A 26,713-nucleotide genomic window follows, 5' to 3' on the forward strand; every position below is an offset into this window, starting at 1 on the left:
ATTTGTGAAATCTGTTCATTGCTTACAACATCCTGTGTGGGAAACATATTAAATAAATGCATAATTATTCAGTATTGCTTATAATTATTTATCTGTGTCCATAAAAATCAGTCCTTTACAAGTTAAGTTTTTCTGAAAGAACATGAGGAGAGCTTTTAATTTATCTGTGGCTTATTGGAGTGACGGGGATTAAGCCGTAACACTCTCAGTGAACTTGTGAATGAAAGGAGGGACAGTGACGTAACTGTGCTTTATTTTATGCACACATCAGTGATGCTAGTCGCGTATTAAATCTTCTGCCACTTAGGGCATAAGCCCCTGCGGTGCCTTCTAGAAGACCGAATGCATATGTTTGAGCATTACAGAATTCCCTGTTTTAACTTATGTCAAGAAAATACTCTGATTAATAATAACGGGTAATTGGTTTGTAATATGTTATGAGAACATTTTTTGCTGTTGTTGTCCAGTATTACAAGAACGGGCATATTTAATGGGATCAATCTTGTTTTCAGTCATCTTACGTAAAATTTGAAAATTAAACGTTAATTGGATAAAACATAAATATAAAATGTGCAAAAATATGCCAGTGAGAAATTCTTCTACATTTTTCAAAGTTATTCCACATAAGAAGGAACTGTTTCTAACCATGTATTTTTGTGAAAGAAGACAGCACAAGAAACGCTGTCCTTTCATGCAAGTTGTAATATGATTACACCTAATTAATTGTCAGTAAAAAGCTCGCCTTTGCTGCCTCAGATGAAGAGCAGATTTTTCTCAAAGGTATTGAGTTACTTTTGAAAGGCACTGTGTCATACAAATACCAGTGTGTAGAAAGGTCCTCTTATATTTTTCAAACGCTAGCAGCAAAGAAGTTGAGCTTTATAAGAAAGAAAAGAAAAGTGAACAGAAGAAACATCAGCAGCTTGGTCCTCATAATATTACCACAAATATTAGTCTGGGTTTCATAATGTTACCGCAAATATAAGTAGAACACAGAAATCATGTGAAAGGAAGACTCAGTCAGGTTTCTTCTATTGTAACTCTGTAATACTTATGTTTTTGCAGGGGAAGTCCGTTTGACTCCAGAGGACTTTGCCAGAGCTCAAAAATATTGCAAATATGCTGGCAGTGCTTTGCAATACGAAGATGTGAGCACTGCTGTGCAGAATCTACAGAAGGCCCTGAAGTTACTGATTACAGGCAGAGAATGAAGCCTTTATCCAACAGATTCATGTCTTTTGCCTAAAGAACTAACAGCTTATTACTGTACCTGCTAGGGGAGTGGAGTTATACAGAAGTTCGCAATCCTATCACCCATGACGATGAAATCACCGTTTCAGTGTGAGATTAGCAATTAATGGTACAGTAGGAATCTCTGTTTTCATTTCACAAACAGTGGAGCTAGAAACATATGAATGCAGTGGCTTGAAGTAAGCAAAGTACAGAAGAAAGTATTCTGAACACTGCTCAAGAGTTAGAATTAATCTTTCAATATTTAGGTTATTGAAATGGGAAAACGCTGAATCTGTAAAAAGCTTGAGCATAAGAATGTTCTGTTAAAATTCTTACTTTTATTATTTCAAACAATTATTTAATAAGTATAAGAGCTTTAAAATGGTAACCAAGATTAGCGCTTTCCTCTTGAAATGAGAGCATGTGAGAAATCTGACAGACCCACAGTGGGAAGGAGATTTTTTCTATATGTAGACTATTTGGGTATTATCTGAGACATAAGTCAAAGTTGAGAGACACTTAACGACATTTGTATTTCATGTTAAAACGTGCTGGAAAAAAGGTCTCCTGATACTTAGAGGGAGACATTTTGATATTGTTCCAACCCAGTCCCCTGCAAATGCACAGACTGCTACATGAATTCTTGATTATTGGTTCTTGCTCCTTTTGTGTGAACACTTAAAATTTTATATAAGTACGGGTATTTAAGAGAAAGTACTAATATTTATCAGAGATGGTCCTGAAACTGGAGGCAGAGATTCTAAATAACATGAACTTTTAGGGAGATTTACATCATAGCTGTTCCATTTTTTTGGGATACTGATAAAAAGGCCTGTTCTTCAGCTGTTAAAGCAGTATATGTTTATCTCCAGTATAAGTGTCAGAGCTTCATATTTCCAGCTAATGTTCTTCCTGTCTGCTTTGTTGTGGAGACTTTTTGGACTTGGGATTTAATTAAAATATCTTGGAAACTGAATTTTGAGTCTTTATGAGGTCTGCCCTTGTAAAAATCCATCCTTACTGTTTAAAAGAAAGAATAAGTAGTCTTTTCACCAACATGACATAATAGAGTACACCATAAACCATGTTTGATTTATGTAATAACACATAATAATAACACATTTATCTGGTCTGTCTTTCTTTCGAAGCTGCCAGATCAAATCCACGTATTCTTTATAGCTGTAATATTTTGCAGTGACTAAAATAAATCTGATATTCAAAGCAAAAAAGGATGAAGAAAAGAAAATCAAACATCAGCATGCATTAAAGTTTAGCTGGTCGTATCCTTTTAAGACTGTAGAGTGTCTTTGACAGCGGTTTTGAAAAAGTTAGTATGAAACTTGTATGTTTAAGCATTTTAGTTGACTGAGACTTAATAGAAAATATGTCTGGTATTATTTGTGTTGCTTTCTGTTACGGGATAGCTTGCTAGTCTGGACAGTGATTTGAATTAAACTTTAATTGTTTTGGGAAATTTAGAATAAATCAGTCTGAAACTTTTTGACAGTAATGTTGTCCAGACCTGGGAAGTAAGTTTGTGTTTTGTACAGTGCTTCATGCAAAATAGATCCTTCACTTCAGTATCAAACTGGATTACTGTAAGTTATTCCATGTATGTTAGTGTGGTGTCACACTATGGTTGTAAAAGCTGCTTTTCAGTTGAAAGAAAGTTGCAAAGATTGATCCATGTAGAAATATATATTGTATTACCATTAAAAAAGATCAGAAGTTTCTTTTATTTGAGAATCATAACACTATTTACTAATAACAACTTCAGTCCCCAGCACTTAAAGGAGAAAAGTCAGTTTTCCTGTTTCCTTTCATAAAATAATCTGGGGACTTTTGTAGTATATGGAAAAATAAGCAAGCTATGATATAATCTGTATTAATTTGAGGCATTTAATTTAAAATTTATATTATTATTATTGTTTTGTTGATTGAATGTAATGAGATGGAATTTCATAACTAAGAAGATTGCAAACAAAAAGTATTTCTTAAGATGTATAAGATTGTCTGTTGGCCATGATTACATTGAACCTCTAGGTTCCTCTAGGAAACTAGGGAACCTTCAGTGAAAAAGCAATAAGCATTGAAAAAGCTTTAAGGAATTTTTTTGAGTGATGATTAACAAATATGTAACCTTCTTTTGCCTAGAAGGAAATTAAAATTAGTGTTTCTGAGGGGAATGGAGATGAAAATGCTAATACAAAAGTTTGAGTTTCTTAGGGAATTTATCAGTATATTCTTTCTGAAAATAAATTTATCATATAAAATTCTCATGAATTCTGTAAAATTGAACATATCCTAATGCTGATGTTCAGACCACAATACCTGAATTAGCATATTGAGGTTTATTTTGCGTAAAATTATATTCCTCTGATAACTTATTTTTTAATTGATAAGTTTTGTAACAGCCCATCAAACCATGTTTGAAGCCACATCTTTAAGCTGCTAACATTTGATGCAACAGACTTTTGAGTATTTATCATCCAAACTGATGCCTAATGTGAATGATAACAAAGTGCTTTCTTACCACTGTTGCAGAACAGTTCAAAAAATGTGCGTATTTGAAAATACCAGGAGAATGTAGTTAGATACCCTGCAATTATTCCAAATTGGAATTTGTGGTAGGCATGGGAATTTATGACCCCATTGTTAAATATTATGTCTGCTTCAAATGTTGACTGATTCATTTTGCAGCCACTCTGAATTATAAAGTATCAACCCTCTTAAACTCATTCCCAGCACATACAAGTACAGCATTAAATAAAGGAGGTGCCATTTTTGTGTTGTGCCACAATCGACAACTCTCTTTCAGTATGATTGCCACCTATATGCTTGTTCTTCTGGATTCTCCTTTGTTTCTGTTTTGGATTGTGAATTGTCAATATTTTCAGTCTTGCTGAAGAAAGGAGAAATAGGTGTTTTCTATCAGATATTCCATGTTCAGTTTTGCTACTTATGTAAACTGGAATTTTAGTAAGTCTGTTCAATGTTTGTTACTTAAAAAGGATTCGGTATTACTTAATGGTAATAACAAGTATTGGGAGAATGTCAGATACAAATATATATATACTGCTGATAAACATTCTTCATGCTAAACTTCAAGTGTACTAGTATAGTGCTAAAAGTTAACTTTTAATTGTGCAGTATTACAATTCTATGATCTTTGATTTTTCTCTTTTTTCATGTCAGTAGCAAAAGAGGAGCCAGGTACTAAAAGAATTAGAACAGAAATTTAGAGGAAGTTAGATTTATGAAAGATCAAAGATAATTTCTTTTATTGTGAAGTCTTTGCGGTAATGTTCTGGTTGAGATTGGAGAGTGCTCTTACTTATAAAGTATGGTTCTTGCTTTCTTGTAAAATGTCCTTTGTTGTGCAGTTTATGGAATTAGAATCTGAACATCTGGTTAGAAAAACCTGAAGTTTGATGCTAAGCTTCTAAACCACCAGTGCATCCTGATACTGATAGAAACCATTCTTCACAATCACCTTACAGTACCTATTTTAAAATTTTGGAATTTTAACCAAGTTTGTTGGGAAAAGGATAAATGCTTTTTGCTTATTGCATCACCGCCTTTCAGTGCACAGCCGTAGTAAGAAGAGAACTGGAGAAGGCATGAATTTGCATTAGATATGTCACTGTCAGGAAGAAAATAATATTATATTGCCAACAGAGCTCTTTTTGGCTTACAAGAGTATTGGAACAGTCTGATCACAGAGATTGTGCTGAATGTAATGCCTTAAATATTCTCAGAATAGGAACTTAGTAAATACTAAGAGCATTGAGGAAAAAAAACTTGAAAGAGAGTGGAGACATGTACCAGGAGAGAAAAAGAAATCACAGAATGGGAGGAGGCAGGGAAGTGATTGCAGGATAAATGGAAGAAATACATACAGTCTCACATGGCATAGTGACTGGAATGGAGTTAGAGTTGTTGGCTGTTTTTTTCAGAATTGAATGAGAAAGAAGCTTGATCTTAAGGCAAAGTATAACAGCAAAATAAGAGAGGTAGGGAGGATCACTAGAATGACAAAAATCCCCTCTTTTGTTACCACAAACTGGAAAAAATGTGAGTTATTGTACAGGAGAAAGTTATCCTAGTTGAGAAAATGATAGCAGAGACTCAGCCTGTCACGAAAAAGGAAGAAAAAAAGTACAAGTTGACAGCATTCTAAAAATGGAGAGGAGCAGATCTTATCCTTGGAACCTTTGTGCTCATTAAATGTAATTTAATAAATAATAAAAATTTATTTGATGTGGCCTTTTTGGAAAACTTAAGAAACTGCATAAATAGTTGTATGCCATCTGCAGAGAGCTATTCATGCCTGTCCTTAAAATGCTATGTCCTGATTTTGTGCTTTCCTTCCTGCTCTGCCTTCCCATTTTCACTGTCTGTGTTTATCCTGTGGTTTTCCCATAGCTAGAGGGGAGGTTGTGGTGGTGGAATGCAATGCTAAGTATACATGATAGCCCACATGTTTAGACATTCTTGGGTAACTTTGGAAGATCAATCAGTCTGGATTTTACCTGATATGTGCTATGGAGAAAAATGTAGCAAATGTGCTTCCTTCCTGAGCTTCAGTGGCTCTTTGGCAGCAGTATGACTACTATATTATAGAAGGATAGGTGGAAATTTACTCAGAGCCACGTTCCCAATCAGAGCCCAACAAACTGATCTGTAGGAGTTTGGAGACCTCCATCCAAGCAGTTGGTGAAATTTTCAGTGTGTCCTTGCTTCAGTTAACCCATCTGTAAAATGGGCTTCTTTAGATTTAACATTTCTTAATATAGTCAGAATTTTTGTGATCCTGACAAGTAATGAAAAGACAAGGGTTGATTATAGTAACAAGTTTCCAAAATAAAGAGTTTTTAGGAGATGCAGAGAAGGCATTAATATGTAATGATATGATGTAGAATGACAACAGAAAAAATGGGAAAAAAAAATTTTAGGATAATTTTGGGGACAATAGACAGGAATTAGGTGATCTGAGATTTGGAGACTAGTTGTAAGTCATGGGCAGCAATTTAGATAGAGTAGAAATATCTAATGCAAATCTCAACATGTTGGATTTTTCAAAGGACAAACAACCTAATTTCTACAATACTGAAATAATTATAAATCCAGTGATAAGAACTTTTAATGGATCTGTATGCTCACAGTTAGTATTTTGCAACGGAACAGCAAATAAAGGAATTGTTTGAAATGTTTCAAAAAGTTTTTATTAACTTCAGACCTGTTAGTTTAACCACAAGATTAAGCAAAAGCTTACTTCAAATGGTGAACAAAAGGCTTGAAGTTCAAACATGGGTGTGATAGCATTTAATATGTTTTCTTGTAGCCCTTTCATTCTTCCCCTCGCCCAGGGTGGTCTGGGGCACTTATGTTTTTAGAAAATGAATGTGAGGAATTTAATTTACTTAAAATGAAGTAAGGCTTGACATAAGGCTCTAAAATACTTGTGGAAATAATTAACAAGAGAATTGAAAGATGGATTAAAGCTGGTGTAAAAAGATTGCAGTAAATTCTATCTTATTTTCAGGATGGATGTGGAGAGAGATCATCCTAGGGACACATTCTGTTTTGTATATCATTGACTTAGCTTGAAGTCACCATCTAAGTCACATGTAATTTGTGGATGAGATGAAGTTGGGAGGTATGGCAAATACTGTAGAGAACTGGGAAAGATACTGTTGCTTTTGACTGAAGGACTAGGATAGAGCGAAAATGGAAGAACAAAATACAAAGTCACTTACTTGGGTTCAAACAAGTACAAAAAGTAAGAACACTGCCACTTACAATATTGCGTTTAATTCTGATAATTTTTCCTGAAATTTATTTACTAGTAAGCGATGCAAAGGAGGGCTACTGACATGAACAAAATCTTACCTATTGTCTACTTACAGAATGGCTTCCTTAAGGCATTAGGGCCAAAGCAATTATTTATTTTAAGACATTGTGATAAATTTATGGATTAAATCAAATTGTAAGATTGAAGTGGTCGTAGAGTTAAAATTTCATTTCATCAGTCATTGAGCTCTTGGGAAGGTTTTTCTGGCTTCTGCTTGATCTTGAGTAATGGTCCATCTCCCACATAACCTGGAAATATTACTGTAAGAAAAGGTATTGCAGGACCTGAGACACTGTGATGTGATGACCTGATTTCTTCCAGTGTCTTTCAGTGACTTATCATTTTGTCTTTATTCGGTCAAATGTTATGATGCATTGTAAACATTTTATGAATAATAGTGAGTGTGGGGCAGAATTAAGACGTTTTTATGCATTGTATTGATTCAATTCCTAGTGTATGTTTGCTTGTGACTGTGGAAGAATATCCACAGTCAGCATGCTTTTGAATGCAAACACCTTTTAAACTCTGAATATGAAAAGCTTATCAAAGATTTACATATATAGCATATTATCAAGATTTAGAATCATAGAATAGTTGGGGTTGGAAGGGACCTTAGAGATCATATAGTTCCAACCCTCCTGCCATGGGCAGGGACATCCCACTGGATCAGGCTGCCCAAGGCCCCATCCAACCTGGCCTTGAACACCTCCAGGGATGCGGCATCCACAACATCCCTTGGCAACCTGTTCCAGTGTCTCACCACTCTCATGGTGAAGAAATTCTTCCTCATGTCTAGTCTAAATCTGTCCCTCTCCAGTTTATAGCCATTGCCCCTGGTCCTATCCCACAAGCCATTGTGAACATCCCCCTTCCAGCTTTCCTGTAGGCCCCCTTCAGGTATTGGAAGGTCGCTAAAAGATCTCCTCGGAGCCTTCTCCATGCTGAAAACAAGCCCAACTCTCTCAGCCTGTCCTCGTAGGGTAGGGGCTCCAGCCCTCCGTTCATCTTTGTAGCCCTCCTCTGGACCCATTCCAACAGCTCCATATCCTTCTTAAGTTGAGGATTCTGGAACTGGACACAGTATTCCAGATGAATTCTCACAAGAGAGGAGTGGAGGGGCAGAATCACCTCCCTCGACTTGCTGGTCACGCTTCTTTTGATGCAGCCCAGGATACGGTTGGCCTTCTGGGTTGCGAGCGCACGTTGCCGGCTCATGTCGAGCTTCTCATCGACCAGCACCCCAAGTCCTTCTCTGCAGGGCTGCTCTCAAGCACGTCATCCCCCATCGTGTACTGAAATCAGGGATTGCCCCGACCCAGGGGCAGGACCTAGCACTTGGCCTTGTTGAACCTCATGAGGTTCTCAGAAGCCCACTTCTCCTGCCTGTCCAGGTCCCTCCAGATGACATCCCATCCTTCCGGTGTGGCAACGACACCACTCATCTTGGTGTCATCCGCAAACTTGCTGAGGGTGGACTCAATCTCGCAATCAATATCATTGATAAAGATATAAAACAGCTCCGGTCCCAGTACGGAACCCTGAGGGACACCATTCATTATGGATCTCCATCTGGACTTTGAGCCATTGACCACTACTCTTTGAATACGACAATCCAACCAGTTTCTTATCCACCTTACTTTTCACCCATCAAATCCATATCTCAGTTTAGAGAGAAGGATGTTGTGGGGGACCATGTCAAAAACTTTACAGAAGTCTAGATAGATCACATCTGTTGGTTTACCTGTGTCCACTGCTGCGGTTACCCCATCATAGAAAGCCACTAAGTTGGTCAGACAGGATTTGCCCCTGGTGAAGCCATGCTGGCTGCCATTAATCACCTTCATGTGCTTTAGCATAGCTTCTAGGAGGATCTGTTCCATGATCTTCCCAGGCAACGAGGTGAGGCTGACAGGTCAGACCTTCTCAGGGTTGTCTTTTCTACCCTTTCTAAAAATGGGCACGTTACCCTTCTTCCAGTCACCAGGGACTTCTCCTGATTGCTGTGACTTTTCAAGTATCATGAGGAGTGAGTTGGCAACCACATCTGCCAATTCCCTGAGGACTCTGGGGTGCAATCTCATCAGTTCCCATGGACTTATGTATGTCCAGGTTCCTCAGGTGTTTGTGAACCTGGTCCTCCTCTACTGTGGGAGGGGGTTTACCCCCCTGGTCACCATCTTGCTGTCCCATGACCCAAGAGGGGCAAGGAGAGCAGTTATCGGTGAAGACTGAGGCAAAAAAGTTGTTGAGTACCTCAGCCTCCTCATCTATTGATACATGATTCCCATTTCCAGTCATCCGTGGGGATATGTTCTTTTTGATCTTCCTCTCTCATTGATGTACCTGTAAAAGCCCTTCTTGTTAGTATTTATTTCCCTTGCCAAGTTCAGCTCCAGCTGCACCTTGGCCTTCCTGACTTCATCCCTATCCCTACACAACAATATAGTACTGCTCAGAATGTGAATATGGCTTTGCAGAAAGTAACACATCTTGAAATCCCCATAAGCTATAGTAAAAACCAGCAAGTATTTCTTTTGTGCTGAAAGTAAACAAGTGTATCAGCACACTCTTGGGAAAAATACTTTATTCAGTGTAGATATTGAATCTGTATTTGTAAAACAAGCACGGAGGTACTCCTGACTGCTGCACTTCAGCTCAGCAGCCCTTTGATAATAGAAGCTTTACACACATCTGGCCTTTATCCTACACTTGCTTTCCTGAGCAACTTCACCTTTGTGTATTGTCCTATTGAGGCAATAAGAGTACTCCCATACATAAGTGTTTGCTGTATTCGGGTAGAAAGCTTTACTTGTTCAGTAAAATATAGCTAGAACATTGGCGATGTGTTTAATGGATCCAAGTGTGGTGTGTTGATTTTTCTACAGTGTAGGAGTTCTAATCTCTTAATCTTTATACTGATATTTTGATACAGAATTCTTGACTTTTTTTTCTTATTTTTCTTCTCAGCAACACAGTGCAGGAATGTGCACAAGCCCTACAGTACAGTAGTAGGTGTACTGCAGGTGGTCATGAAAGAGGGCAATTTCTACTCTTGTTTGCTTTCAACTGCCTATCTAAATCGGAACATTCAGCCCTCTTGAAAGAGAGCATTGTGAACACTTTTGAAGCTTTCTTCCACTTAACTGCATAGTTTTAGATTGTGTATTTCTCCCACAGGCTTTTTGGAGTACTTGGCAGTTGTCCCTGCTGAAGCTCAGGTGAGAAACAGTAAAATGTGAAAGTTTGTTTCTGCAGCCAATTCTCATAGTAACTGTGTAATTGTTGGTACTGTTCTGTCCTGTCAGCTTTCTGTGAAATAATGTTTGTAAATGTTTCTACCTGTATATGTTAGCTTTACAGATCTGTATGTATTTGGTTAAATAACTAAGCTCTGTGAACCCAAGCACACTATGCTAATCACATTGCTACTGCGTTTCTAGCACCTGCAATTTCTTTGGTTTCTGACAATGGAAATACTTAAGTTTATTTTCTACTGAAATTCCACAGCTGCTTCTTCTGTCACAGTTCATCTTTTCAGAGATTGTCTTACACCTTCTGACTGCCTTGATCATTCATTCATCACTGTAGACGTAGATGCTGTCATAAACATCTGTGCACTGTGCATCTTCAGGACAAGTGTGTAGAACACCCTACTTTTTTCCCCCGTGGTTCACACTGTTCCAGTCTTAGATTACATATAAGATTACTTTCTGTAAGTGTTTACTGTCAATGACTAGTGTTCTGTTATCTCCTGTCTAGAAATTTCTTGATCTTCAGTAAGCTTCCTTGACTTTTTAGTCCTCAGCTGTGCAAAATGTAAGTAGTGGAGAGCTCCCAAGGGAAAACATCTATTAGTGCCTCACAACTTTAAAGCATTTTCACATTCGAACCTTTAGAAAAGGGAAATGCAAAACACGGGTGGGAACCTGAATGTTTCCAGACAGTAGCTTTAGAGACTGAAGAGACTTTCTCTTTGTAGCGCACTCTAGAGAAGGCCTGAGAGTATCGGTCATTTTTCTGAAACTCTTTGTCTATTAAGAGTTTTGATTTAAAGTAGTTCTGTGAGATTTTGGGAAGTGACTGGCAGAAGTACTTTGCAAGGATAATGTGTTGAATCAGTCCGCATCTTCGTAGGTTCTTCTGTCATCACTCCTAAACAGGGGTCTTGCTGACTGACCCTAAGTTCAGAATACTTTACATTATACTCAAATATCTCCGAACTTTGACAAAACATACAAAAGACTGCAGAAGAGTAGCCACCATGTCCACTGCAGCCTTTAAAAGGAGAGAACAAACAGGAAATGAGTGGCTTTATCAAAAACTTTCAACCACTTGACAATTTGATAAAATTTGAAGGCTTGCTAAATAATTTATTCTGCGATTCAGATATGTTAGTAGCACAAAGCTATTTTTCTACATATGACTCCCTGGGCATCCCAGGTGGATGCTAGACATGAATTAATGTGTGTTGTGTCTCTTGGTTCCTGAAGAAAATTTATCCTGCTATGAGCAATCATCTTTTGAAGGAAACAAAGTTTAGCACCTGTACAGTAAGATAGTCATTTTGATAAGGATAGCTATTTGATAATTTTTGTCTCTAAATCTCTCTTCACTGAGAAATTGTAAATCTGTTGTATATGCTATGCTCTTGCCCTCAGTCTCCTAAATCTCATATAGGCAACTGCATTCCTCCATGTAGGAACCTCCTCCACAGAGGTACTGATATGATCTTTGGTGTTAAACATTCTAGCTGCAAAGGAATTGTTTGAAGATCTTTTTGTGGAATGCAATCCGAATTGTTCATCTTCTGTATACTATGACTGGTGTCTTTGACATAGTATTTTAGATGCCATTTATCTCCATTGTTTGAGAGCTGGTAACTTCAGACACGCTGAAAAATTATGAAACAATCTTTCTTCACTATGTTTGAACTCTTGTTTCTCTTCTAGAGCTCCTCCCATGAGAATTCCATTAGCTCATTAGATTTGCTAATAAAATCAGGCTCAGATTGTGTCTAGGAGAAAGGAAATTTGCAATTATTTCTTGTCATCAAAAGTGCATATATCATAGGAGAGTCTTAAACTTCAAAAATGTGAATGTCATCTACAGTCATTCGTATTTCTCAATTAAATCAGACATGATCAGAACCATTCCAGATTAGAGTCCTCTTTGTAGTCCCAGAGCATGGGCCTTTTCCTGGGAGTCAGTCAATGGATCAAGTGCCTCAAGCACTGAACACAGAAGCCAAGATGCACCTGGTGGTTGTAGCTGCAGGTTTCTGAATATTCTGTCCTACTATGTTTTAAGGATTTGGTGATGGCTTTTACTTTTATTGAAAGCTGAGATCCTTACTGTGACGTAATCTTGTCTTTGTATTTTTGATTTACAAGCCTTTCGATCGAGAGCTATTTTGTGTCGTGTAAAAAAAATGCTTTTTCAACTAGATATCTGTCTGGTCTGGAGAGTAGGAAAGAGTCACTTGCTAGGGTACAAACCTAATTGTTCTACATGCTTTGAGAAGTAGGCTGCTTTGAGAATTCACAGTAAGTTTTTTCTGAAAATGGGTATCAAAGTTTCTCTTGAAACCATTGTCTTCATCTGTAAGCCTATTCCCAGAGCTGAGGCTGGGTGAATGCTCTTTGCTTCATCTTTTTGTGTTCGTAGAAGAGGTCTTATTCAGGTTGTCTGTGTCTGCCATCAGTTGGCAATTGTGTGGAGCTTCTCTCAGACTGCGACAAGGTGACATGGGAAGAGAGAAAACCATGGGTGACAATGAGGCGGATGCTGCTGGAAATATGCCATTGTGAAGGAGTGGAAAGAGACGGTTGAAAACAAAGTTTGCAAGCTAGTGCAGCTGTATCTGTAGGTAATGTATCTTAGAAGGAGTCTGTTAGGGGTAACTAAACTCTTTCATACAAGTGTTTAAGGTACCTTTTCATCAATAAAATGACTACAGAAGATACTGTTTATGAAGATGTGGTGTAAATTATGAAGTTGCACATGCAAAATATAGAATAATTGAAAATTTAGGATAGCTATTCATATTTATCCTTTTTTCTAGCTGTGCTCTGGGCAGTGCCAAGTAAAAGGACTTAATTTGAAAAGTACATCCCACACAAAAATTTCTACACAGAAGGGCATGGAAGAAACAAAAATGGACCTGGATTCTAAAGTAAAAACAATGTTGCACAAACTGCCTACTTTTTTATTGAAGGGGACACCCACCCACCTATGCTGATTTCCACTTTCAATAGTGTTAGCTTCTATTTTTATTCTACCATAATAAGATAAGTATGTGCTTAACTCCTCTAAGTGTAAATGAAATTATAGTTTTATTGTAATTAATATTGTCTCTGGCTAGATATAATTGAAACCAGAGGTTTTATGTATTTGAAGTCTCAAAATAGTAAAATGTAAGAGAGGCTAGAATTGAGAGAGGAAACTTCTCCACAAAAATTCACTCATCCTTCAAGTGGTTTTTTTAGTGGATCACAGCATAGATTTGATTGACCAGAATGGGAGAGATTTGCACAGACCTTTTGTATACAGAGTTTTTACTGAGTTAAAGTCCTCAACTAACTACTATTGTACTTAAATTTGTATTTTAGATCAGATAGGGGAAAAGGAAAAAGTTTGGGAAATATAGATGCAAATTTGTATTTTGCCTCATAGACATACAAACGTATTCCATACTTGGGAAGGGTGACTTTAACAGTTAGCATGGCACATCCATTTTTATCTGATATTTCTTTAAATGCTACACTTGCATGAAGTTGCATAACTTGCACTGTGGCATTTGCAAACAAGCCAGCATGCTTCATGAACACACTAAATCCTGGAATCTGTTGCAGGCATTCAGCTGTTGGATGCAAATAAAGATTTTTTTTCAGTGATTCTCTTCCCCAGCACTATGCATTTTGATTAACATCGCCAAATTATGCAGGGAAAGATGAAGATGACCAGGTCAGATTCTACATGAAAAGAAAGCTAATAAAATTCAGCATGTGAACATTGGTCTCTAGCTTAGTAATGTCTGATTCTATAATATCTATTTGAGTGTCTAGATACAACGTTTTCTGCTTATGGAAGGAAGAATCTAGAGCCAGAGGGATCTTTCACTAAAATGATGGAATTGGCACGTTCCTGGGGACAAAATCAGAACTTTCAGTAATGATGTAGAATTCTGTGCAGGGAAGATTATGCAAGATAAATATTTATGTGCAAAAAAAAATTTTTTTTTTTCTCTTTACCCCTCTCTGGCTGCTTTCAATTACTTAATTACTTTCATGCGTGCAGCCAGCGTGTTGGTTCCTGGAGTTGCTGTGAGTCATGAACAAATCGCATGAACAGTTTAAAAGAAGCCCATCCCACTCTGCAATGTGGCAACAGTAATGGCAGGTACTTTACAGTTCTTGGTAGCCTTTTTTAATTAACATTATGCCATAAAAAATATGTAGGTTGCTGGTGAATGGCTTGCTTTGTTCTCCTGAGATGGAGTATGCTTGTACATATGTATGCTATTTTATGCCTTGCTGCAAGCGTGATTTCCATGGATCTGTATAATTGCTACAGAAACAGTAGGTTCTTGGAGAAAGGACAGATATTCTTTGGTGACATGTGATTGCAGATCAAATGAGGAAAACTTCTGGGGATGGAGCAGGGGGGAATAATTTGAGGAAGCTGGAGAACTTGCATCCAGATTGCCCTAACTGGATGTAAAGATGATTAAAACAGAAAAATTCTCTTAAGAATTAGTTCAGAGTTTTAGGGCTTATTTTGTTCTGAAGACTTTCAGTTACCAAGCTGTCCAAAGTTTTTTAACGCAGGTTCAAAATTTATACAGACTAAATGTCATCAATGGCTATCATGATTTTGTCCCATTTGCTTTGCAATACTAGGGTCTAGTTATCTGTAGAGCACATGGTATAAAAAAGAACTATGTATATCACAGAATCACAAGGTTGGAAAGGACCCATTGGATCATCGAGTCCAACCATTCCTAACACTCCCTAAACCATGTCCCTAAGCACTTCATCCACCCGTTCCTTAAACACCTCCAGGGAAGGCGACTCGACCACCTCCCTGGGCAGCCTGTTCCAGTACCCAATGACTCTTACTGTGAAGAATTTTTTTCTGATATCCAACCTGAACCTCCCCTGACGGAGCTTCAGGCCATTCCCTCTAGTCCTGTTCCCGGTCACTTGGGAGAAGAGGCCAGCTCCCTCCTCTCCACAACCTCCTTTCGGGTAGCTGTAGAGAGTAATAAAGTCTCCCCTCAGCCTCCTCTTCTCCAGGCTAAACAACCCCAGCTCTCTCATATGTTATTAAGGTTTTCATGTGTCACATTTGTTTAGATATTTTGCTTCCCACCTTTATAGCATTTGACACTTACAAGATTTGCTTGGGAATGGGAGAGGTAATTATCAGCTGCCATACCCCAATCTGGACACTCCTAGAGAGTGCAGTTTTCTACCTGTGCAATGACACTCGCATGCTATAGAATTTTCTTATGTTTTCTTCTAGGATACCAGTTTCCTCAACTTGTTACTTTTTATTCTAGATCTGCATTCTCATCAAAGCAGCCTAGATCTAGAAGGAAGGACTCACTTATTTCCATATCTTGCCAGCTCTTCTAAAAGTCAGCATCTTCTAAAAGACAAACAATTTGTAAACAAGAAGGAGAAAATTTTATAGTTTGTTTGGGTTTTTTAATATAGCCTTATTCCACATTGGCAAACACCATTCTTTTTCAGTTCTTTTCGTTATAATCTTGACCGTATTATTTCTTAACAGGATAGATCTCTGTTTATTTTTTCTAATTACAGTTTCAGATGTGAAATACTAGAATTGCCAAAATTACAATCCAGACTGGTTTAGGAGGAAAAAGGCATGGGTCAGTATTTTGCAGTGCAGACTGCATTTTGATTAACTTTTGCTTTGTATTTGGAAGATTCTTGGACAGCAAAACCTTGGAGTACAAGCCCAGGTGAGCACAGGCAGGAGAGTGGGAAGCAGCCTGCTGTGTCAAACAGATTGCCTCAGCTTTGCATCAATAGCTGTCCTTGCAATGCATAACAGCTGCCAGTTCTCTATATGGGGGATTTATCTATTCAACAAGTGTGCTTTTTTTTGTTTCCTAACTAACTTCTTTCAAATAGAATTATCATTATGAAAACAAACTAAGATTTAAGTATGTGTTAGTTTTGTCTTGGAAGCTGCTTTGATGGGCATACAAGAGCAGTACTTTTGAAAACAGTATTATCCATTAGAAGAGCAACAGGATGCAAGCATGCCAGAATTTTACAAAGCCCAATTATTTTAAAAATGGGAGTGTATTAATGTGTTGAAGTATATCCAGTGTCAATTAGACTACAAAGGAATAGCCATCTCTTTGCAGACTAATTAGACTTCCTACTCTTGCCTATTTGGAGTCTAACAGTTATTGTGTACTGCTTCCTTGGCAAAACTAGGAGCCATGCAGAGAACAGGATCAGACAGAGCTTTGACTTTCCTACCTTTCTAATAGATCTGAACTTCTAAAGGGAGGGCTGTGCATTTTTATATTTCACTTTGATTCCTTACTTTATTAATCATACCTAACATGGGACTAGCACCGAAGGGAAGAAAAATAAAAAACTACCTTTACTTCTGTTCAGTGACAGATTTCTGTTCAGTGATGGATTTCTGTAATTCCATTGTAATGTTTAGAGTTTTAATTTTTAATTTATTTTACTAGTAAATTCTTAAAAGGGTTATTCAACTAGAAGTCTTTCCTATAAATAATGTTTTCTCTTTTCTGTAGCAGAAGCTCCATAAAACCATTAGATTTTAAGAAAAGTTGCTATTGAAGGGAACCAAATCATCAAAAGTTCAACAATCAACTATTAATGAATTTTTAAACAACAGTCATGAAGTGTACAATGTCTAATATTGCAAACAGTATTTTCAGCACAAATTCTGTTATTCAGCACTATTTTTCCTTAGGATCCCTCCTGACATGCTTGCTGCTGGGATGCTGGTGCATACGTGAGAGAGGCAGTGGCCGAGGCAAAGACTGTGACATAAGGCTCAGACCATTCCCTCTGTGTCTAATCAGACTTCTGGCTTTAGCAGAGCGGTGTCTACACCTGTTTTCCTTGTCCAGAGATATTATCCAGTGCTGTGATAGATTACTCCAGTGAACAATCTCATCTGCCTTCTCTGTTTTAATCCCCTCTTCCAGTGTTTTTCTGCTTTTTTTTTTCCTGTAGTTCTGCCAAACTTGAAGTTCTAATAACTGATCCTGAAAGTACATCTTTGTAGATTACTTGAAGTAGATGAATGACCCTGTTTGTACACACAAACACATTTCCCCTGTTTAATATCTCGTATAACAGCACTATCGTTTATGAAAAATTATTAGCTGAGTACCTGTCATGTGAATTTAAATCCTGTTTCCTTGCTGCTTATCAGAAAGTTAGCGGTGATATGCAGTTTCTGGTGTTTTGTTCCCAGAGGAGACAGAAGTGCAGCAAAGGTAAAACTGGCAGACACTGGAGACAAGGAGGGGGAAGGAAATAGATGAAGTGCTTAAAGTTGGGCAGTGTAAATATCCTTTTCCCACTCCCCATGTCATTGAAATCCCGAATATTTAGACCAACTGATAAAGCCAAAAGGGAGCTCTTTGTTTCCGTGAGCAAAGCAAGGATGTATTTTTGAAGGCTGTTAACTTCAAGTGGAACTTCAAGTGAGGAGCGTTACTACAGCAAAAGTAGCCATGTCTGAGTTATCTTAAATACTGCTAACAGCAAAATTGCAGCAGCTTGGATTTCGGCGGTACTGGTTGTCCCCTGCTGACTTGCGGTTAGGAGTGCTAAAACAGCAGTTGAAGCCTGTGTTGGGGTGCTTTGCTGCCATCAGTACTGTGGATAATTGCAACAAGTGATTGATGGTGCTTTCTGGACCTGGGTTTATTAAAATATTGGTCTCTGTACACTACTGTTTAAGTAGTCAGATTATGCTTTCATCATTAAATTAGGCTATTAATCAAGTTCCTCTGAATGGTGAAGTAACAGCGTCCTCGACTACTCCTTTTTCTGTCACGTTAAGGATTTTGGTGATAGGTTTACTGGGAAACAGTTTACTTTAGGAATATTATTTCTAATGCATTAAATCTGCATTTTCTACTAATGCAGAAACTTTAATCACTGATCAAGCTTTATATTTTCCCTCAGATCAAAATGCCTTTGAAGATCTTTTTTACTACTATTTTCAAACTGGTGTGCGCTGAAACATCTTTGGAGCCGTATCAAATCCAATTTAATTTGCTTAAATGGTTTCTGTTTTTCAAAGGGTACATGCAAAAACCCTACTAACAAATCACAAATAGAGAAGCATTTGGCATCAGCTATACTTCGATAGTATATGCCTTTAACAGATATGGAAGAAGCATTTCCTTTTTATATTTAGGTACTTTTAAAGGAGTTTTCACATGAATTGCCTACACTACAGATAAGGTACTTTTAAAAGAACTGTGTCTTAGGGGAAGAAGAGACTTTGTGAGCTTTTATATTTCAATACCAATGCAAAACACTTGCTAAAGCAGCAATTATATTAAATGTAATTTCCTTATGATACAGATACATTATAGCTAAATACAGATTTCAAACACAATACAGGCAAAATTACACACACACTCACTGAATATCCTTCCTATGTTGAGGATTCCAGAACTGGACACAGTATTCTAGATGAGGTCTCACAAGAGAGTAGAGGGGCAGAATCACCTCCCTTGCCCTGCTGGCCACGCTGCTTTTGATGCAGCCCAGGATATGGTTGGCCTCCTGGGCTGCAAACGCACGTTGCTGGCTCATGTCGAGCTTCTCATCGACCAGCACCCTAAGTCCTTCTCTGCAGGGCTGCTCTCAAGCACGTCATCCCCCATCGTGTACTGAAATCAGGGATTGCCCCGACCCAGGGGCAGGACCTGGCACTTGGCCTTGTTGAACCTCATGAGGTTCTCACAGGCCCACTTCTCCTGCCTGTCCAGGTCCCTCCGGATGACATCCCATCCTTCCGGTGTGGCAACGACACCACTCATCTTGGTGTCATCTGCAAACTTGCTGAGGGTGGACTCAATCTCGCTATCAATATCATTGATAAAGATATTAAACAGCTCCAGTCCCAGTAGAGACCCCTGAGGGACACCATTCATCATGGATCTCCATCTGGACTTTGAGCCATTGACCACTACTCTTTGAATACGACAATCCAACCAGTTTCTTATCCACCTTACTTTTCACCCATCAAATCCATATCTCAGTTTAGAGAGAAGGATGTTGTGGGGGACCATGTCAAAGACTTTACAGAAGTCTAGATAGATCACATCTGTTGGTTTACCTGTGTCCACTGCTGCGGTTACCCCATCATAGAAAGCCACTAAGTTGGTCAGACAGGACTTGCCCCTGGTGAAGCCATGCTGGCTGCCATTAATCACCTCCCTGTCCTCCATGTGCTTTAGCATAGCTTCTAAGAGGAGAGTCCAGTTCCAGGTAATAGTATGTTCATCATCAGGAGTTAAGTTTGATTCTGGAAACTTTGCTGAAGCTCTATCCAGTCTGCAGGAGGTACCTGAATACCTGTTAGATATAGAGTTGATTCTAGTGCAACGAAATTTTTTTTTTTAATTTGAGAAAAGATGAATTGTAATTATAATTTGATTGTTACCTAAAGAAGTGAGGACAATAGGAGATTTTACCATGAAAAAAAACAGAGGAACTGCCTACCTCTCTGCTAGGTGTTGTAGTTCTCAGCTGTACTTAGCTCACCTTCTCAAGATTTTTTTAAAGATGTGCCTTACTCTCCAGTGGAGTCTGACTTTCTTAGTTGCACAATGTTACACTGCGAGCCTTATTTTCTGTCCTTTGAACTAAAGTTGAGTTTAACTGGCTTTGAACTGCAGCCTGCTCTTTATAAGTATTATTAATTTTATGATTATTAACTCCAGAAAAAGATAAATAACTCATCAGGTTTTGAGGGAACTGTAAAATGCAGTAAACACAAATGCTTTCATTAACGGCAGTGCTCTGACATGAAAGAATTGGGAACAATAACTGAAAATGGTTGGTTAGGTGTGAAAAATAAGTCCTTAAAACTGACTCTATACTGCTCCTTAAGTCTCTTCATGTTGTAGCACAGTCTGTATCTGTTTAATTAAACCTTGGTGCTGAGGGCCTTGTTAATGACAGACAATAGCAAAGCTTTCTTTTTCATTTTTTTTTTTCAAATTCAGTAATTCTGTAGCTGATTTGGGTAATGTAGATATTATTTGGTAATAGTTTTCAGTGACACCTCAGGGCTTGATTCTGTATGATTTCTGGTTTGGCAGAACTGCATAAGGAGTTACATCAATACAGTGCCTTTTGGGAGCATCAATGTGCTTTTATACTAGCATAGTTTAGTCTTTCCTCCAGATCGACATAAATTATTTCAGTATTAACAGGTCAGTGATAGGGTATGGTTGCACCAGTTGTCTCAGTTGATGAAGCACAACAACCTCTCTGTGCAAAGAAGGTCAATATCCTTTTAAATTTATTTTTTTAGGGAGTATTCTTTACCTCTGGAATTATTGTTACATTTAATCTCTCTATTTTTAAAATAAAATCTTAATTAATAATACCGTGTAGCATTTTTAATTTAAAACAACCAAATTAATGAACAAGTATAGACTGATGGTTGCATCTAGCCAAAATAGATGCCTTTTACAACAAAGCAAATAAGTAAATGAAAAACAAGATGTGCACAGGGATCCTGTGTGTCCAGTGGAGTGCAATAAAATGAACAAAATAATGAAAGCATTATGCTGTCCTCTATAAAATAGTTTTCTAATTGAAGTCAGGCAGTACATGCCCATATGAAATAGACTGCACGGGGCATTCTCAATAGTGGAAGAAACTGCAAATCACTTGCGAATTGGCAAGCGGTTTTAGTAAACAAAAAGCTTCTAATATAGTATAGCCAACTAGTGTGCACTACAGCCACTGGCAAGCTCTTCCAAAGGAAATTCCAGTTCTTTAAAAGAGTTCCAGCAAAAGGAGGGACAGCATGAGTCAAGATGAATTAATGAAAAGGAGCGCTGTGTGTGTGTGTGCTTTCCCTGCCCCTTTCCACCCACTGTCAAAAACATGGTTATGTCTATGTGCATTAATTGTAAAGTTCCTTTCCCCCATCTTAAAATGTGCTCCACAAACTACTAAACTGTGTATACAAGATCCAACACAAAAAAAAAACCCAAGATGAACCCTACAGCTTGGAACAAGAGCGGGAAGGGAGAGACAAACAGATGGTTATAGAACATGTTCTAACCTGCCACAGTAAGACAAGTCTCAACTCAATCGCTTCACTCAGTACAAGTAGACACATGTTCAAATATATGCGTTTTCTTACCCTCAGTCAGAAAATGTGTACAAGACTGAACAACGAGTTAACATCAAGTTTCTTGTGAAACTGAAGAAATTCACAATGGAAACTTTTCAGTTATTGACTGAGGCTTATGGTGAAGAGATCCTAAGGATCAAGTTGGTGCTCAAAGAAACATAATTTTTTGTCAGTAGAAGATGTGAAAGCAAACATTATGGACATCCTCAACAGTCTTTCAGAAAATGATCTACAGAATTGCTTTGAACATTGGCAGCATAGCATGCAGCTATGTGCCAACTCAGAAGGGAATGATTTTGAAGGTGACCATAGTTGATTTTCTTAATTTGTTAAATAAAAAGAGTTACAGGCATAGTCTTGGGTGTGTTTGTGTCCAACTTCTTCTTTTATATTGGAAACTTTGAAATTTTAATATGCAATGGGGAAGAGAAGAGATGGCAGGAGCATTGACTTGGAGCTATCAGGGGCAAAAAAATCAAGGAAGCCTTCAAATGTGCAGAGGAGAATGGTAGCTACTTACAGAACACAAGTAATATTTGGCATAGCATCTATGGAAAAGCGAAATATTGCCACCTTTAAGAACTTGTTGCTTGAGTGACAAAATGCACTTGATAATTTGTTTCATATGGCTCTGTAATGTCCATAAGTGAAAAATGGCTCAGCACCTAGGGCCATTTTAGGGGAGAATTAAAAACTTTAATTCTATTTCTGAACACTGATGTATTGGAAAAACATTTTTTTTTAATTTTATGGACAGAGAGGTAAACAGATTTTTTTTGAAAGGTCACCTTTCCTTGCTGTGGACTGTAATGTAGCCAAACAGCTGTTTGCTACACCGTTCACAAAATGAAATCTTAGCTTAATTGATGTGTATTCTGTGTCAGATATAAATGTCAAGTGCTGCCATTGGTGATTCTTACCCTGACCTGCTCCGACAAGTTCAGTATTCAGTATCTATCAAGAAAAAAACACATTCTGCCATATTCTCCAAGCATCTTTCACCTTCAGTAGTAGTTGCATTTTCTACAGAGAGAACTGTTTGTATTACAGGATCATAGTTCTCAAAGAAGCCACAAAGGAAGCCTCTATATTTCATCGTTGCAATGTTTCACTCATTTCTTTAGATTTATGTCTGCTCAGCAAACACATGTGCACATGTAGTCCCTAGAGTTTGCATGGATTATTCATAAGCTTCCACTTTCCATAATGGAAATCAAAGATATTTCTCAGCTATAGCATTAAAGTATTTCCAATTAGAGTTGGAGGGAGTTTTCTTGGTGATGTGGCTGGTAGAAGACAAGATAGAAACGCTCATCGATACAGCACTCAGGTGTTTTCTGTAGCTCATACCACAGAGAGGGCTGTTGTACACACAGTGTAGGGAAAGGAGTCGGAATAACCCAGTCAGCACTATGCATTACTTCTTTTAGGCAACAACCTTTCTGAAGGCTGAGACTTCATTCGCCATAAGCAATAAGCTTTGGGAGGGCAGAGGAGAAGGTGGATTGGACCAGATGGAGAGAGCATTTGTACCTTGAGTTCTGATATTGTGTTATGGGAAACTGAAACCAAAGGAGGACTGCCAAAGCCGTGTGGGAGATGGCTATGTTATTGTCTCCATAAACATATTGTTTGGTTATTGTTATGCTTTCCAAAAATTAAAGCCAGATTCCTTCTCCTCTTCAAATTTTCTTTGTTTAGATGCCAGTATCATTCTTAAGAGAGAAAAGAAATACAGCAATTGTGTGGGGCCTCTTTCCATCCTTTGCTTTCTGTGATTGAATTAAGTTGTGGTCTATTCTGTGTTTTAGTAATTCTGTAAAGGAAAGGGTAGAAGTGGATGACAAACTAACAAATATTATAAATGGTCATGGCAACCATTACAAAAAGGCTTTCCTTCACTTCGATGCCCGTCTGAAGTCTAGTCACTTTATTTTTGTGCACACAGCATAAACCACCCTAGGCTACTGAAAGGCTTTTCTGAAGAAATACTGGCAGTCTTTACACTGTAAACTAAGCTGAAGAGCAAAATGAGAGGTCGTTTTAGAATAGTTTCTTCTGGAGTAAATGGAACTCTGTGACTCTAAGAACTCTGTTGGACTTTACCTCAGTCTCTCCTTGTAGATGTTAATATTGTACCCTCTTGGTCTTACATATGGTTGTGAGTATATTATAGTAAGGGTATACACATATAACATGTAAATTATTGGGTTACAGTCACTCTATTTAGATTAAGCCTAGGATAAATGTTTGCACTGGGAAATTGCAGTTACCTACCTTAAAGCTTATGGTAGGATATGTCAGGAATTATATATCAAGGTTTTTTAAGTACTGAATTAAATTATTCACTTCACATCTCATCATCTTATTTTCAAAGAGACATACTGGTTAAAAATGCTTCTCATTTTGAGAAGCAGTTAATAAATATGATATTGCTAGTTGCATAATATGAATTTGTTTATATATGTATGTATATATATATTATATATATGTCATATATATTATATATATAGTTTGTGTATATATTTATATATATATATATACACATAGTATGTGTATATATGTGTATGTATAGCAGCCTTCCAGAACCTGAAGGGGGCCTACAGGAAAGCTGGAGAGGGGCTATTTCTAAAGGCTTGTGGGGATAGAACCAGGGGCAACGGGTATAAACTGGAAAGGGGCAGATTTAGGCTAGACATGAGGAAGAATTCCTTCACCATGAGACTGGTGAGGCACTGGCGAATGTTGCCCAGGGAGGTTGTGGCTGCCCCACCCCTGGAGGTGTTCGAGGCCAGGTTGGATGGGGCCTTGGGCAGCCTGATCCAGTGGGATGTCCCTGCCCATGGCATGAGGGTTGGAACTAGGTGATCTTTAAGGTCCCTTCCAACCCTAACTATATTATGGTACTATGATATACAAATGTAATGGACTTTTCATGAAAATAAGACTGTTTGCAGGGAGGAGGACTTTGTCTGTTTTGTCTCAGCATGTGAAATTCAATTTGTTTATCAATAATATTCACAAAGTTAACAAAATCAGTGGTGAGACAGCCCTTGCTGGAATTTCTGTTAAAAAGGATTAGTTAAGGTCACAATTGTACCTGAAACTTTTTGTAAAAGTTTATACTTCTTTTGAAATAAGGAGGAGCATTCTTGTATATGAGAAGTAGCTACAGCCTGCCATGACACAGTAATAATAGAGGCAAAGCCAGTATAAGAGGGAAGAAATTATTTGCAATGGCTTATAAATATTAGTAGCATTTCCAAAACTGTTGTGGGAAAACAGGGTCAATTTTACTTATTGCTAGGTAACATGAACTTGTAATCATTGATTCAGAAAATGAAAATACAAACAATTTAACAAACACCAAAGGAAACATCTTGCCTTCCCTCTTTCCTAGGCTCAACTTCAGTGAAGTTACTCTCCTCCGCTCTTCCTGATCTCAGCTCCCCTCATTTTCATCAACTGATACACTGAGACTGTCCCAAAACCTTTACAACAGGTCACTGCATGCAGCTGGAGTTGGTGCATAGTGGTTATCCTTCCTCCCCTGCTCTTCACTTCTCACTCATTGTCCTCTGCCCCAGTACGGGTCACTCACAAGCCACGGTCCCTGGGGTGTCCCTGCCTTGACGTGGGTCACCCATACCTGAAGTCCCTCAAAGCCATAACTCCATCATCGTAAAACAATTCTAAGAGTGTTTCTCCAGCCACACCCCCAGCAATGTCCACTTCTACTCTCCTTCTCTGTTCCTCCTGCACTTAGCAGCTACTGCTCTTTCTTAAATGTGGGAGCACAGGTGCTGGGTGGTCCCCTGCAGTGGTGTGCAATGGGCTGCTCACAGGGGTTTCACAGCCAGTATGATGGGTTGCCCATATGGCTTTCAAAGCCAGCTTGACCCAGCTGTAGCCACCAAGAGCAGCTCATGACTTTCTCCTGCACAGGTATTCCCTGCTGCCACCTGTTCCAAAACACTGCCAGTTATACCCTACATACTAGCCATGATGATTTTGAACATACTATATTCCTTCTCTAAAAAAAAATTTACTTAAGTACAATTAATGGGTTTGTAAGTTATAGGGGAATACATAATAGCTGACTGTGTGGTTCTAAAACGTTGGTAAGAAAAAGGGAAAAGAGAACATGCTGAATTTGCGGGAGAAGTATGGAATTAGTCTCCTTTGACATTTGTCAAGTTTGTTAGGCATCACAGTAAGCTGATTGTCTTCACTTCTGTGGTTATTGCATCCTTCAACAAGCAAGTTCTTCCATCTGATTATAGGCATCCAGACATATAGAATGGCTCTCCTACATCTCTCTCCTGCAATGAACAAAGTACCATTGACACCTCTATTAGATTATACATCTATCTTCTATATAGCTTTGTTTGTCTCTGCTCAATGAATCCCAATATATTTTTTCAGTTATCAGTTATAAAACAAATCACAAAATTCACGGGCCTTCTGAAGACCAAATACCCCTTGGCTTGTATAACTTAGTGGCACATTTTTTTTTCTTGGTGTTAGCTTATTTGTTTTTCTTCTGTGTTTCTGTTGAGAATAGCCACAGAGCTATTCTCAGAGTTTTACATGCATGGATATTTCCATAATGGCTCAGACATCTTTTCCACTTCCACAGAGGTTAATTCAGTCTTCTCGAAGAGCAGCCCACAGATTAGTTAAGTTCTGCCAGTTACCTCTCTTTCATCTGGCTTATGCCAGCTTGCCTTGCTCATTTAACTGGTCTTCTTCCAGAGTCTGAGGGTGCAGTGAGACAAGCTGGGGTGGAGGGAATGTGAAGGGAAAGAGATGTAGGCAAAAGGCTTTGGTTTGACAAAATGACACTACTAAAAATTATTTGCTTTATGAACGCAACAGTGAGGAAAGCAGACTGGGGAAAAGATTCGGGGTTGGTATCTTCTCGCATTGCTCTGAGCACCGCAGGGAACAGTGCTGAGGTTAGTTGGGATGTGATGGAGGCTGCAGGGCAGGGATCTCCACAGCACAATGAGGGTCAGGAGAGGAAGGAGCTTTTGTGAAGAGACAGGCAGTATGTGGGTTGGAGGGAAGACCACTGTAGGTACCAAAATTTTCCCAGGCAGCTGCTTTTTATGGTTAGGGCATCAACACCGTAGGGACCCAGTTCAGCATCCATCAAGCAGGAGGCAATTTTGAAACTTCAGTGCATCATGGTTTTGAGAGGAATGACTA

The 26,713-nt window shown here is 38.3% G+C and overlaps 1 protein-coding gene across 1 annotated transcript in view; it reads left to right on the top strand.

The window, feature by feature from the left end:
• Positions 1-18,299, top strand: part of VTA1 (vesicle trafficking 1) — a 54,793-nt gene extending 36,494 nt beyond the window's left edge. The window contains exon 8 of the mRNA XM_054061863.1: positions 1,066-18,299. Coding sequence (XP_053917838.1) covers positions 1,066-1,211 — 146 coding nt within the window. The 3' untranslated portion in view covers positions 1,212-18,299. The remainder of the gene's footprint in view (positions 1-1,065) is intronic.
• The last annotated feature ends 8,414 nt before the right edge of the window (positions 18,300-26,713 follow it).

This window comes from Cuculus canorus, chromosome 3 (assembly GCF_017976375.1).
Source record: "Cuculus canorus isolate bCucCan1 chromosome 3, bCucCan1.pri, whole genome shotgun sequence".
Taxonomy (NCBI): domain Eukaryota; kingdom Metazoa; phylum Chordata; class Aves; order Cuculiformes; family Cuculidae; genus Cuculus; species Cuculus canorus.